This window comes from Callorhinus ursinus, unplaced genomic scaffold, assembly GCF_003265705.2.
Source record: "Callorhinus ursinus isolate GAN/ISIS: 27379988/994484 unplaced genomic scaffold, GSC_fseal_2.0 scaffold105, whole genome shotgun sequence".
Taxonomy (NCBI): domain Eukaryota; kingdom Metazoa; phylum Chordata; class Mammalia; order Carnivora; family Otariidae; genus Callorhinus; species Callorhinus ursinus.
In genome coordinates this window covers 1168578-1183467 of record NW_027397167.1, presented here as the reverse complement: position 1 = coordinate 1183467, position 14890 = coordinate 1168578, and the positions used below count along the sequence as shown (strand labels likewise).

At 36.1% G+C, this 14890-nt stretch overlaps 1 protein-coding gene across 1 annotated transcript; it reads left to right on the top strand.

The window, feature by feature from the left end:
- The first annotated feature begins 1950 nt into the window (after positions 1 to 1950).
- Positions 1951 to 2895, top strand: LOC112809847 (olfactory receptor 2AJ1-like). The gene has a single exon (XM_025853225.2). The coding sequence runs from the start codon at positions 1951 to 1953 to the stop codon at positions 2893 to 2895; it is 945 nt and encodes a 314-aa protein (XP_025709010.2).
- Positions 2896 to 14890: the final 11995 nt, after the last annotated feature.

Sequence of the window (14890 nt, the reverse complement as noted above, 5' to 3'; positions counted from 1 at the left end):
AGATACTACCTCACATGAGTCAGAATAGCTAAATTTGCAACTCAGGAAACAAATTGGCAAGGATATAGAGAAAAGGGAACTCTCTTACATTGTTGGTGGGAATGCAAACTGGTGCAGCCACTCTGGAAAACAGTATGGAAGTTCCTTAAAAGGTGAAGAATAGAACTATCCTATGACCCAGCAACTGCACTCCTAGGTATTTATACAAAGGATACAAAATGATTTGAAGGGGTACATGCAACCCAATGTTTATAATAGTAATGTCCACAATAGCCAAAATATGGAAAGACCCTATCAACAGATAAATGAATAAAGAAGTTATGATATATATATCACATATTATATATATTATATATATAATATATATTATATATATATCCACCCATAGATATATACACAGCCAACAAAATAATGAAATCTTGCCATTTGCAAGGGTGTAGATGGAACTCAAGTGTATTATGCTAAGTCAGCCAGAGAAAGACAAATACCATGTGATTTCACTCATATGTGGAATTTAAGAAACAAAACAGATGAACATAGGGTAAGGGAAGGAAAAATGAAATAAGATGAAAATATAGAGGGAGGCAAACCATAAGATGCTTAACTCTTGGAAACGAACTGAAGGTTGCTGAGGGGAGGTGGGTGGGGCAATGGATTAATTGGGTAGTGGGCATTAAGGAGGGCATTTGATGTAATGAACACTAGGTTTTATATGCAACTAATGAATCACTAATCTCTAACTAATATGTTAACTAAATTGAATTTAAATAATTTTAAATAAGGAATTTTTTTAAATTTAAAAAATCAAAATAAAAGAAATTAAAAGATACCAAATATGTTTAGGAGAATTAGATTTTACTAACCAACTCAGAATCTGTATGTACTTAGTCTATTACATTTTATGCCTCTACCTGCAATGCTTATGTTTAACAGACTAGCTCACAGAACTTTGCTTTGTTCTAGGGATCCACTTTGAAACCAAGAGGAACTCCCAGAAGTGAGCAAAATCAATCTGATTAGTTGTATTCCACCAGAAATCATCAATAAAGTTGCTTGTAAACCACTAATCAACCAAACTTTTTATTCAACCTATTTTGGACTGAAAGAACCTGTATCCAAAATATGTTAAAAGGGGGAAATACCCACATAGCTAACTTTTTCACATCATGTAGTGTAACTGAACCAACATGAGTTCACTTTTTGGTGAGTCACAGATAGAAACTACACCAGGTGAATTGTCACACAAAGTAAATCTTATTTGTACCAAAAGAGAACATTATTGGGGATAACTTCCAAAGCTTCAATTACCCAAACAAGGGTGAATGGGTTTCTTTTATTTAGGGTTAGGATAAATATTTAGATAGGTAAGTAGTGTCATTGTATGTATGTGCAGACATAAGGCCATACATGCACACATGTCTATACATACATCGTATGCTAGGCAAATGAGGCCTGTGCTCCTCCTTGGGTGGAGATTTTAGTATTATAATGAGTTTAAGGTAGTTGTTGGTCATTCTACAGATCATTCCATGGTCCATCTGTGCATATGCAATTTGGGGGTTACACTCAAAGTGGTTTGGGTGGTCCGTTGGTTAGAGGTCTTCTCAGGGCAGTTGCTAGAGCTTGAAGGATAGTTTTGGTTTCCAGTTGCCTGAGTTAAGAGGAAAGCTTGAAAAAAGAGAGATTAAGGAAAAATGTGGGAAAAGATCAGTGGATACAAGTGGGTTAGCAAGTAAGATCTGGTCTTGGGGTCTAGCTGACAGTAGCACAAATCAAATCAGACAAATATCATTTGAGCAATTTACATCTACTGGATTCACTATTTTTTCCAGAATTCATTAGGTAATGCAAACATTTTCTCATTGGTTAACTTGTATGTAGTACACTATTAAGACTGAAATGTTTTTCCTAATATATGCTTTTCCTTTTATCTCTACAGAGATTTCAAGAATGAAACATTTGGAGAATGACAGTTTCACTGAATTTATTCTTCTGGGTCTGCTGCAATACAACCCAACTCACTTCTGCATATTCGTGCTTATCACCATGATGTTCCTTTTCACACTAACTGGAAACAGCCTCCTAATTCTGCTGATCTTGGTAGATTGTCATCTCCATACTTCTATGTATTTCTTCCTTTGGCAGCTCTCTCTCATTGACATCCTTTTCACACTTACCAGCGTCCCCAAGATGATGACAAACTACCTTCTACATAAGGAAGTCATCTCCACATCTGACTGTGGTTTCCAGATCTTCCTGGGGTTGGCCCTGGGTGGGACTGAGTGTATCCTCTTGGGACTCATGTCCTATGACCGATATGTTGCCATCTGCAAACCTTTACACTATCCACTTCTCATGAACTGGCCCCTCTGTAGGCAGATGGCTGTTAGCTCATGGACCAGTGGTATTTTCAATGCCTTGATACATACTGTCTGCACCATGAGATTGCCCTTTTGTGGATCCAGAGAAATCAATCATTTCTACTGTGAACTTCCTGTTGTCTTGCATCTCTCCTGTGAGGATACCTTGACCTATGAAACTGGGATTTTGATCAGCACCACCATTCTGCTTCTGATTCCATTTTCAGTCATCCTTGCCTCCTACACACTCATCCTGGTCACTGTCATTCAAATGTCTTCTGCTGAGGGCCGAAAAAAAGCATTCTCAACCTGCTCATCTCACCTGACAGTGGTCAGTTTATATTATGGTGCCATCATTTTCATGTATATGCGACCAATCTCTTCCCATACTTCAGGCCAAGATAAAGTTGCATCTGTCTTCTACACTATTCTGACACCCATGCTCAACCCCATGATTTATAGTCTTCGGAATAAAGATGTGATGCGAGCCCTGGAAAAAATTCTATGCAAGTGTTTACTATATTTTAAAATGTGAATATAAAGGCTCAGTGGATATTGTTTTATTGAGTATAAACATTGTTTACACTATATGATGCACTTAGGTGCATCTGATAAACAATCATGTATTAGTCTAGGAGATGAAGTGTTTTATTCAATTTCTTAACATCAACCAAAATTATTATCAAAAAGATCTAATATAAAGACATGGTATAAAATAGCTATGTCTTGCTAATTGCACTGAAAATATAATTCAAAATAATAAATTGTAAAATTAGAACAATAATTAGGGGAGAAATCTGGAAGCCATATTAACTCACCAGCCAATGATCAGAAGTATAAATCCTGGACTGTTGTGTGAAGGGGCAGAAGACAAGGTAGATAGGATAGAAGGCTAAGCCCACTGCTTTAAGCTCCAGTTTGGTATCATCTAGAATCATATTATGCCATTAAAAATGAACACTTTGGGGATTCTACATTAGAAATCACGTGCTTCTCAGCAATTTCCCTTTGGCGGCTTAGAAATCAGCCTTTGAGTATCTAATAACAAGAATAGAATCCATAAGACTTGATGTTTCTTCCTTAAGTGAATCAGAGCCCTGTGTAACTTTCCCATTATTGGTATCATTGATTATTGTTGTTTTCTTCCTTGTTATCAAGAGAATGAATTAATAGTATGAATTGAAAAATGGCCACCAGTTGACCTAATAATTGCTTGATTGAAAACTTTAGGAAAACCCAACACTCATCAGCTTTCTGTCTTAGTTTAATGTCATTTTAGTATGTAAAAGTAAATAAATGCTGAAGAGCCATGGTATTTAAGGGAATGAATAAACTGATATAGAATACCACATTAATTCTTTGAGCTACAAGCTGGGAATGCAAGACCTAAAATATGTATTAACTAGTCTCAGTGATTTTTTGACTGTAAAGCAGTCAGCTATTTAAATAGAAAGACTATCCTGATAGCCATGTCTTTAACCGTGCATTCCTTATCTGAGACTTTACAGTTCGTGACACGAAGCCTTCACCATAGCAAGTCAAATGGGCTAGAATATTAATGTCAATATTCTTAAATCTCTGCTGTCACTGATTATAACATCTGCTAGAGGTTCTATTGAAATATATGGGCTATGAAGTAGCAAGTTCAAAGACTAATATGTTAGTAGTGTAAAACTTTCTGACTGTGTCATAATGGTATTAGCAAGAGTTGGTAATCAATAAAGCTGTCTATCTATGATCTATCTAGATTTGCTTAGTGATAAAGTATGCCAAGGATCAATTTGTTATTTTATCACTGTCTAATCCAATTAGATTGGACAATTTGTTTAATCTTAGTATGTTATTTTCCCTATTTGTAGTTTGTTACAAAACAATGCTATTCTCATAGTTATGAGTATTTAAAAACAGCTTCTTCTAAAAGTGGTCATTTGTAACTTTTCTCTATCTTGTGACTCTTTTTGTGTACACAGGTTCATCTGTTCTATCACATTTATAGATATATTTTAAAATCTCACTTGGAGACAAATTATTCTATACCTATAAAAAGGAACAAAATTGAATAAAAGATATACCTAGATTTATTACCTCCATCATTTAATGAGATATAAGATCATTCTTCATTAATAGAAACTCTGTTCAGTTAATTCATTTATGTTACATTATATGCAGCGTATGTACCAAAAACAGTGCTTAACAAATATCAAGATGATCTTCCATATTTCCCAGTTTCTGTGAAATTTAAGTCATAGGCATGTGATTGCCTCTGTACAAAAGAGGTTGGGCGTGAGTAAAATGTATCATTTCCAGCCATCCATCTCTGACTTCTCCATGGAGACACTGGCGATCACATGATCCAGAAGGACACAGCTGTAAAAGAGAACAATCTCATTCATGTCAAAATGTCTCATTGTGACAAGAAAACTTTGCTATCTTAAAACACTGAAGTTGCTTATTGTAATAGCTAACATTGAATGCCTTAATACAGAATAACATACTATCAGGATTTCTCCTAATATTTTGCTAACTTGTGATAGGAATGATTCACTGTAATGTCAAGTTTTGTGATATGCTTAAGGAAAATACATGGGGATGTTGTTAATGATTGACATTTTTTGTCCTTGTAAAAATTATATGTGCAGCATCCTCTGTATATTTTAGAAGAATGTGAAAAAGTAGATCGAATCAAGTTATTTCAAAAATATATATAAATTATTGAGTAATAATATTTTTCATAATTAATATTTTGAGATTATTTGTCCAGATGGTCCTAAAGCAATATAAACTGGAATTTAGAGATTATATAATAATGGCTAAAATCACCCATATGTGAAGAAATACAGGATTTTTATATTTAAGTCTACTATTTGGAAATAACACAGGTAATTATAGTTTTAGTGGATGTGTTAAGATTACCCAGGTGTCAGTTTCCATTTTGATCATCCTGATTTCATCTATATCTTGCTTCCTGTATTTTACCATTCTCATATACTGAAATACTAGTTTACTTCACTGAATTGAATCTGTCTTATTTTATGAGACTCTACTTTTATTCACAGAAGAAAAACCTAAAACAATAAAATTGTCCCTTCAAGGAACTGAAGCATGCTTGTACTTACAATTTGTCAGTCCAAGGTTTATATTCTGTTAAATCAAGAATCTTCTGCTTTCCTTTTCCTCCTTTCTTCCTGGAACTCAGTAAAGATAGAAGAGTGGTTATGTGAAGGGTCTTGATTATAACTGCAATTGGAGAATTTTCTGGTTTGAGATAGTTAGTTCCCTGGTTCTCACCAGCGTCCTTGGGTGCATTGATCCTAACTGTGATCATGAGTCTAACTTATATGCATCCCTGTCTTGTCCTCCTCACTGTTGGCTCTCCAAGTACAGGCCATGCACTGTGGAGAATAAGGAGGAGGGTCTTTGCATTTCTTCCCACATGCTGGCTTAACCTCCATCTTGCCCTTCATTGACACAAGTGCCCTCCAAGCTCTGCCTTATCCTCCATCCACTGGCTACTCCAGTTTCCAGTCAGGCCTGTGCCATAGTCCCATGCTGTTCTCTAGGTTGTACCAATATCTGGGAACACACAGCCATCCTGACCTGTCCACTTTCCTATAGCAACTGTGGTTCCCTGGGGATGATTCCGCTCTCAGATGCAGACCACAAACACCCCAAGTTTAGCATTCTCAATTCATCCAAATCGTGCTGCTTATTAGATCTCCCATATGTATGCTTATGACAACCAGGGGTCATACTTAAGCAGAGTATAAAATGTCTTACTTTCTGTAGAATTTTTTTCTAACTTCCTTCCATAGGTCAAATGAAACTTTTTGAAAACTGTCATCACAGATATCTTTTTGTTCTCTAAAGAAGAGAAAATAAACACTGTCTTTGGGGCACTGTGATGTCTTAGTCGGTTAAGTGTATGACTTGCGTCAAGACCTGTGTCGTTGGGCTCTATGCTCAGCAAGGAGTCTGCTAGTCTCTCTCCCTCTACACCTCCCCCCAGTAGTTCTCTCTCTCTCTCTCTCTCAAATAAATAAATAAATAAATAAATAAATAAATAAAAGAAACACTGTCTTCAAAACTTTGTGGCTTTTTCATTTTTTTAATGTGAAAAATAAACTGTTTAAATTTCACAAAGTAATTCATTGTCCAAGTAGCTTGGATTGCAAATTGAATGCACTTTGACTTTGAGATAATTTTCTTTGCCAAAAAAATTTAAACATTTTCTTTTTTAAACTTTTGCACTGGATCAGCATTATAATTAATGTTATTATTGGAAACATGTAAGTAATAAGAACAAGTAGGTATCATCTGGAGTAAAACTGTATTAAAATATAGTTTCAGGAATGCCTGGGTGGCTCAGTTGTTTAAGCATCTGCCTTTGGCTCAGGTCATGATCTTGGGTCCTGGAATTGAGTCCTGCATCAGGCTCCTTGCTCAGTAGGGAGCCTGCCTCTCCCCCTGCTTGCTGCTCTCCCTGCTTGTGCTTTCTTTCTGACAAATAAATAAATAAAGTCTTTAAAAATATATATAGTTTCAAAATATAACAAACCAAGTGAACAACTCTTCCTCTGTGGTAATAATAAACATAATTTTATATTATCAGACATTTATAACAGAATGAAAAAAACTTTAATAATATATAATCCTTTTACATATAACTAGAAGTTTATACTTTTTGACCACACTTTTAGCTATTTTTTAATAATGCAAATTTTGTAAAAGATTAAAAATTAAAATATGTAATATAAGTAAATTTGATAAATTTAATAAACAGGTAAATAAATATACATTTATAAATATTTAGGTATATATATCTATATATTTAGGTATATAATTATATATTATATGAATAATATATATACAAATTATATATAATACATATACATATATAATAATATAATCACATGTAATTATATAAAAATAAATATATATAAATTATACATAATACATATAATTAATACATAATACACATACAAATATAGTACTTATAATTATATATAATTATGCATATATACATATAATTATGTACTTATAATATAAATTATAATACATGTATAATGTATAATGTATTATGTACTTATAAAGTATAATACATGTATAATGTATAATGTATTATAATGTAAATATAATGTAATATAAAATATGTACTATATAAAAATATAATTTATATATAAATTATTATATATTATTAAATAAATATATATGTCAAATTATCCCATTTTAATTTATTAGATGTGCTTGTCAATTTAATAAAAACTAACAAATTAATTAGTATGCATAAGTATAGTATAACTATATACTTACTGAATATTAGTATGTAAAATAGAGAAATGCAGAACACCTGAATAAAATTATTTTTTTCAATAATAAGAAATATTAAAAATAAACAACATTTGGATTTTATCCAAGGAGCTGGCAGAAACAAAAATCTGTGAAAACATCTGGGAAGTTTTCATTACCCCTCCCCACCAGGCTGGCCTGAGGCCATCCCTCATTATTAGTGACTCTGTCTCCATCCTGCTCTCAGGGGGTATTGCTACATGAACACAACCAAAACAACAAATAGTAAGATTAACCTCCAAGTATAGAGGCCTACAGTCATGGTTGTAGATGTGTCTGCATGGATGTATGTGAAATGTCAAGTACAGAATTGAGAGGTAAGTTTTATCTTTTTACAGAAAGTACTCTAGGAAGTTTACACAGGAAATGCACATGGAACTACCCAGAAGTGAGAAAGACAGTGACCTATAGGTTCTAATTTGTGTTTTTATGGAGAAACATGAAAATGCTATAGGAACACTTTGAATACAATTAATAAAGAATTTTTCTTTGGTAAGCACTGGGATAAGTCACCTGAGTCCACAACTCATTAAGTAGAGGACTTCAAAAAGAAAATTATGTTTGGATTGTAATGTGTATAAAATTACTATAAACAGATCTTTAAAAAATAAAGTAAATTCAAAGAATAAGATGGATACTTGTGAACTTCTTAAAGAAAAAAATATATTTATGTCTAAAACTTATATTGTCTTCAATTCTGGGAAGAACTTTTGTGATCACAAATAATCCATCATAGAAGGAAGGTGAAAATAGTGAAGTGGTTGATATTATGTATGACCTTCTTACCTGAATCATGGGGAATAAGACACAGCCTTACCCTCAAGGGGGCCACATTCATGAAATAGAGACAGATCTGATGATATGGGTGACAGATGCTAAAATAAATGTATAGGTGAACTAAAATAGAATGACAAATGACAGAAAAATGAATTTATCCTGAGCTGACCAAATAAATTTATATAACAGGATTTGTTTAAGAGATAGTTAAAATATAAGTAAAATATAACACATTGGGCAACTCAGGGAACGGTACTCCCAGTATTTTTTTAAAGATTTTATTTATTTATTTGACAGAGACAGACACAGCGAGAGAGGGAACACAAGCAGGGGGAGTGGGAGAGGGAGAAGCAGGCTTCCCACAGAGCAGGAAACCCGACATGGGGCTCAATCCCAGGACCCTGGGATCATGACCTGAGCCAAAGGCAGACGCTTAACGACTGAGCCACCCAGGCGCCTCTCCCAGTATTTTTAAATAGTGTGATGTGGCTAGAGCCTTCTGCAGAATCTCTGACAAGGAGCAGATGAAGATGACAGCAAAAGTGAGAATGTCTGTATTTTGACATTTTCATATGGATTTTATATTCTAGGTAGTGGTCACATGTAGGCACCTCAAAGGATTATATACATTTTAGTTCCATTTTCAATTACGCTTTTGCCAATGTGGTTGAATGTCTGGAAGGAGATAATGCTGCCATTCAGGGGGTCAGTTAAGAGACAGACAGAGTTCAGAATAAGGTTCCAGGGGGTGTCAGCACTGATGGCTTTTTATACAACAACGTTAAGCAGATTGCCTGGAGAACAAGCACAGACATCAGTATTGTGTTTGTTTTCTTTGTCTTCAGAGCCAATTTACAGACACAATACCCAAATTGGAAAAAAGATCAGGGTCATACTGAGACCTACTGAAATAGGTTTATACAGTGTCCATTTGTATGAGAACTGAATTTAACTGGGATGCACAGATGACCCCGGGAATCAAGATAGCACCTAGAGTCAAGTCCTCAACAAATGTACTAGAGTGTGTTGCTTCCTCCATGTAATTTTGTCAGTGACAGGGAAGTGGTTACATGGTGCCTTGTGCACTCACCTTCAGTAAAATTAGCATAACAGGAATAGTACGGACAACCTGGCTTTGTGTTTGTGAGAATCAAATAAGAGTTTAAAGAAAAAAATGAAAAAATATCATTGTATAAACTTAGATGATGAGTGTGCAAATGAAGAAAAGATGGAAAGGAAGATCAAAGCTACCACTAATTTAGAGTTTCTCAGCCTCAGGAAATGTGATATGTTGTGCTAGATAATTCTTTGTTCTGTGAGTGTCCTGTGCATTGTATTTTGTAGCATCCACTAGATGACAGGAGCACCAGTACACCAACATCTCTAGACATAGCAGGATGTCCCTGGGCAGAGGGCAGTTCCAACTCCATTAGGAACCAGCACGTTAACTGATAACTTAATGTCACATGTGCTAAGCAGTAACTATGTACCCCTGTTTAATTTTTATTCCTGTTTAATTTGCAGGCTACAAGTTGACAGAAGTAAATTCACCAGATCAATGTCACATTTCTAATAAAATGGCAATACTATAAGTAAACTGAAGGTTTAACATCAAATTCTGAGCAATTTGTGAAATTTAGCAGTATCAAATCAACCTGAAACACAACAAAAAAAAACATACATTTTAGTATCTGTGTGCATGTGTGCATGTATATGTATAACTTTGATTCTAATTGATTTCAATTTATGAAATTTTATGGAAACACATACACAGATATAAATTAACAATATGTATACTGGTTATTGAAAAAATAATTTGTGTAAATATTAAATGAAATATTTAAGTGTTTAAAACATTCAAGGAATACACAGTATTAAAGCATTAAGTTCTCTTTGCATCTCCTATCTTGGGATTGGTTGAGTTAGGCTTTAGTGGAAAGGGAGCTCATACAGGATTCCATATATGGATCCAGAATTAGATATTTTAACAAAGGTAGGATATTTGCCATCTATACATGAACTTTGCCCAGTTGGTTCCTTAAAGGATTTCCTAAACCAAAAATTATTTCTATAGTAAAATGTATCTTTCTATAGCAGGCTAACTTCAGCTAAGAATTATTGCTGGTCTGCAAAGTCACTGCAGAAAAGAAGGAAAACAGAATTTTGAAATAGTTTTTACTTGGGGATAAATCTCTGAATAGAAAATCAGAAAACACAAATCTTAGACCTAGCTCTACATTGGTTGGTGTGTTCTTAAAAAAATGATTGTGAATATTTGTGTCTTAGTTTTCTATTCTGTGTAAAATGAGAGCACATTTTAAGTATCTGTACCAATAATAAATACATGAATTATAAAATTGAGTCAGATTTTCTCAACATTTTACTTCCAAACTTCTGAAGAAAAGGATAAGGGGGAAAAAAAAACTAATGCAAGTAGAGTAGTTACAGAAATGTAGTATGTGAATCACTTGCAAACTTGCAAAGCAACTGGAGGATAGATTATGTGTATCTGCAACCCAACTTACAGAGATAATATGAGTGCTTTTTGATAAAACATATCATTCTAGATAGTGATAACTTTTGACTGAAAGCAACTATGACTTCGGTTTCATTTAGAGGTCCTGTTGGTAAATGATATTGCCAGGCCTCCCTTCTTCCATTTACTAGAGACCAGTTGTGAATTATCAGGTCATTGTGGGGAGCCAGTGAGAATACAGGAAGAGCAGAACTGAGGAAACATGTCTCTAAGGAGAAGATGTAAAATATGTAACTTTAATCTCTAAACAATCTAAATAGGGAGGAGAAAAGATGGCGGAGGAGTAGGGGACCCTATTCCAACTGGTCCCTGCAATTGAGCTGGATATCTACCAGACCACTCTGAGCACCCATGAAATCAGCCTGAGATGTAAGAAGATCTAGATCTCTACAAACAGAATATCACAGACGGTTGGTTTCAAGGTATGAAGCATGGAGCCGTGACTCCATGGGCAGATATTGGAAGATAAACGGCAGTGGGAGGGAGCCTGGCCGTGGGGATCCTACACCGCCAGTGAGCGACAGCCTCGCGTGTTGGGGACAGGGCACAGATTCCCAGACTGGTAGTGGAAAAGGACTTTAGGGCAGCTCTCGGGATAGAAACCCGGAGTGGCGGGGTCATGCGTGCAAACTGGGAGAGGCTGGTGGTTTTAGAAGCACAAAGGGCAGAGACGTGTCCCGACCTGGAGGCAAGACTGGGGGCACTGCAGAGGGGCACACAATCCAGGACACTGCAGTTTATAGCAACACAGACAGAAACGGAGATAGTGTGGCCTGGAGAGCTCACTAAAGAAGAGACTGCAATCTCTTTGCTCTGAGGCAGAGGGTTGGAAACTGTCTCTTCTCCTCTGACTCTTGGAAGAGACACAGAAAGCTGCAAGGGAAAGCTGCCAGAGAAAAAAAGGCCCCCAAAATTGTTCCCACTGAGCCCATCCCCCGCCAGAGGGGGGCAGGACAACTCTGCCCAAACAGGGTTGCCTGGGTAACAGCACGGCAGGCCCCTCCCCCAGAAGACAGGCTGGAAGAACAAGAGGCCAGCAATCCTAAGGTCCATAGAAAACTGGTGCATCTTGCTTGGGTTCTGTTCAATAATTTGGACTCTATACATTCCCTCAACCACCCCTCAACAGAATGACTAGGAGGAGGAACTCCCAAAATAAGAAAGACTCAGAGATTGTGACTTATGCCACAAATTTACAAATGGATGTAGATATAACCAAGATGTCAGAGATGGAATTCAGGCTATCAATTGTGAAGACAATAGCTACAATGGAGAAATCAATTAATGGCAACATAGAGTCACTAAGGGCAGAAATGAAAGCTGAATTGGCAGAACTTAAAACGCTACCAATGAGATCCAATCTAATCTAGATAATCTAACAGCTAGGGTAATTGAGACAGAAGAACGAATCAGTGACCTGGAAGACAATTTAATAGATAAAAAGTGAAAAGAGGAGGCCAAGGATAAACAACTCAGAATCCATGAAAACAGAATCGGAGAAATAAGTGACACCATAAAGTGTTCCAATGTCAGAATTATTGGAATCCCTGAGGGAGTGGAGAGAGAGAAAGGACTAGAAGATATATTTGAGCAAATTGTAGCTGAGAGCTTCCCTAATCTGGGGAATGAAACCAACATTCGTGTCCTAGAGGCAGAGAGGGCACCTCCTAAGGTCAAGGAAAACAGGCCAGCACCCTGGCATGTAATAGTAAAAGTCACGATCCTTAGAACCAAGGAAACCATCTCAAAGACAGTTAAGGGGAAGAGATTCCTTAAATACAGAGAGATGAACATCAGAACAATGTCACACCTATGCACAGAGACCTGACAAGCCAGAAAGGCCTGGCAAGACATATTCAGGGTACTAAAAAAAAAGAACATGCAGGCACAAATACTTTATCCGGCAAGGCTGTCATTTAGAATGGGTGGAGAGACGCAGAGCTTCCAAGACCAGCAGAAAATGAAAGAATATTGACTATTAAGTGGGCCCTGCAAGAAATTTTTTTAATATTTTATTTATTTATTTATTTGAGAGAAAGAATGAGAGAGAGAGAGAGAGCATGAGAGGGGGGAGGGTCAGAAGGAGAAGTAGACTCCCCGCTGAGCAAGGAGCCCGATGCGGCACTCGATCCTGGGACTCCAGGATCATGACCTGAGCCAAAGGCAGTCGCTTAACCAACTGAGCCACCCAGGCACCCCCTGCAAGAAATATTAAGGGGAGTTCTATAGAAGGAGAAAGACCCTAAGAGTGATATACAACAGAAATTTACAGGGACGATCTATAGAAACAACGTATTCATAGGCAACATGATGACAATTAATTCATAGCATTCAATAATCACTCTCAACGTGAATGGCATAAATGCTCCCATAAAAAGGCACAGGGTTGTAGATTGGATAAAAAGACAGGACCCATCCATATGTTATCTACAAGAAACTCATTTTTAACCTAAAGATACATCCAGACTGAAAGTGAAGGGATGGAGATCCATCTTCCATGCCAGTGGACCTCGAAAGAAAGCTGGAGTAGCAATTATAATATCAGACAAATTAGATTTTAAACTAAAGTCTGTTGTTAGAGACACAGAAGGACACTATATCATTCTTAAAGGGTCTATCCAACAAGAAGATCTACAAACTGTAAATATCTATGCCCCCAACATGGGAGCAGCCATCTACATAAGCCAACTATTAGCCAAAACAAAGACTCATATTGATAACAATATGTTAATTGTAGGAAACCTCAATATTCCACTCTCAGCAATGGGCAGATCATCTAAGCAGAAAATCAACAAGGAAATAAGAGCTTTGAATGATACATTGGACCAGATGGACCTCATAGATATTTACAGAACATTCCAACCTAAAACAACAGAATACTCATTCTTCTCAAGCGCACATGGAACTTTCTCCAGAATAGACCACATACTGGGTCACAAATCATTTCTCAACTGATACCAAAAGATAGAGATTATTCCCTGCATATTCTCAGACCACAATGCTTTAAAACTGGAACTCAATCACAAGAAAAAAAATTGGCAGAAATTCAAACACTTGGAAGCTAAAGACAACTCTGCTCAGGAATGTCTGGGTCAACCAGGAAATCAAAGAACTTGAACAATTCATGGAAATCAATGAGAATGAAAACACATTGGTCCAAAACCTATGGGATACAGCAAAGTCGGTCCTAAGGGGGAAATACATAGCCATTCATGCCTCACTCAAAAAAATAGAAAAATCCCGAATTCACCAACTAACTCTACACCTTAAAGAAATAGAGAAAAAGCAACAAATGATGCCTTAGCCACACATTAGAAGAGAAATAATTAAGATTAGAGCAGAGATCAATGAATAAGAAACCAAAAACACAGCAAATCAGATCAGTGAAACTAGAAGTTGGTTCTTTGAAAGAATTAATAAGATAATAAACCACTAGCCAGACTTATCCAAAAGAAAAGACAAAGGACCCAAATTAATAAAATTATGAATGAAAGGGGAGAGATGATGGTTAACACCAAGGAAATAGAAACAATTATTAGAAATTATTATCGACAACTATATGCCAATAAACTAAGCAATCTGGATGAAATTGACGCCTTCCTGTAAACTATAAACTCCCAAGACTGAAACAGGAAGAAATTGACAACCTGAATAGGCCAAAAAATCAGTAACGAGATTGAAACAGTGATCAAAAACCTCCCAGAAAACAAGAGTCCATGGCCTGATGTATTCCCTGAGGAATTCTATCAAACATTCAAAGAAGAAACAATACCTGTTCTACTGAAGCTGTTTCAAAAAATAGAAACAGAAGGAAATCTTCCAGACTCATTCTATGAGGCCAGCATTACCTTAATCCCCAAACCAGGCAAAG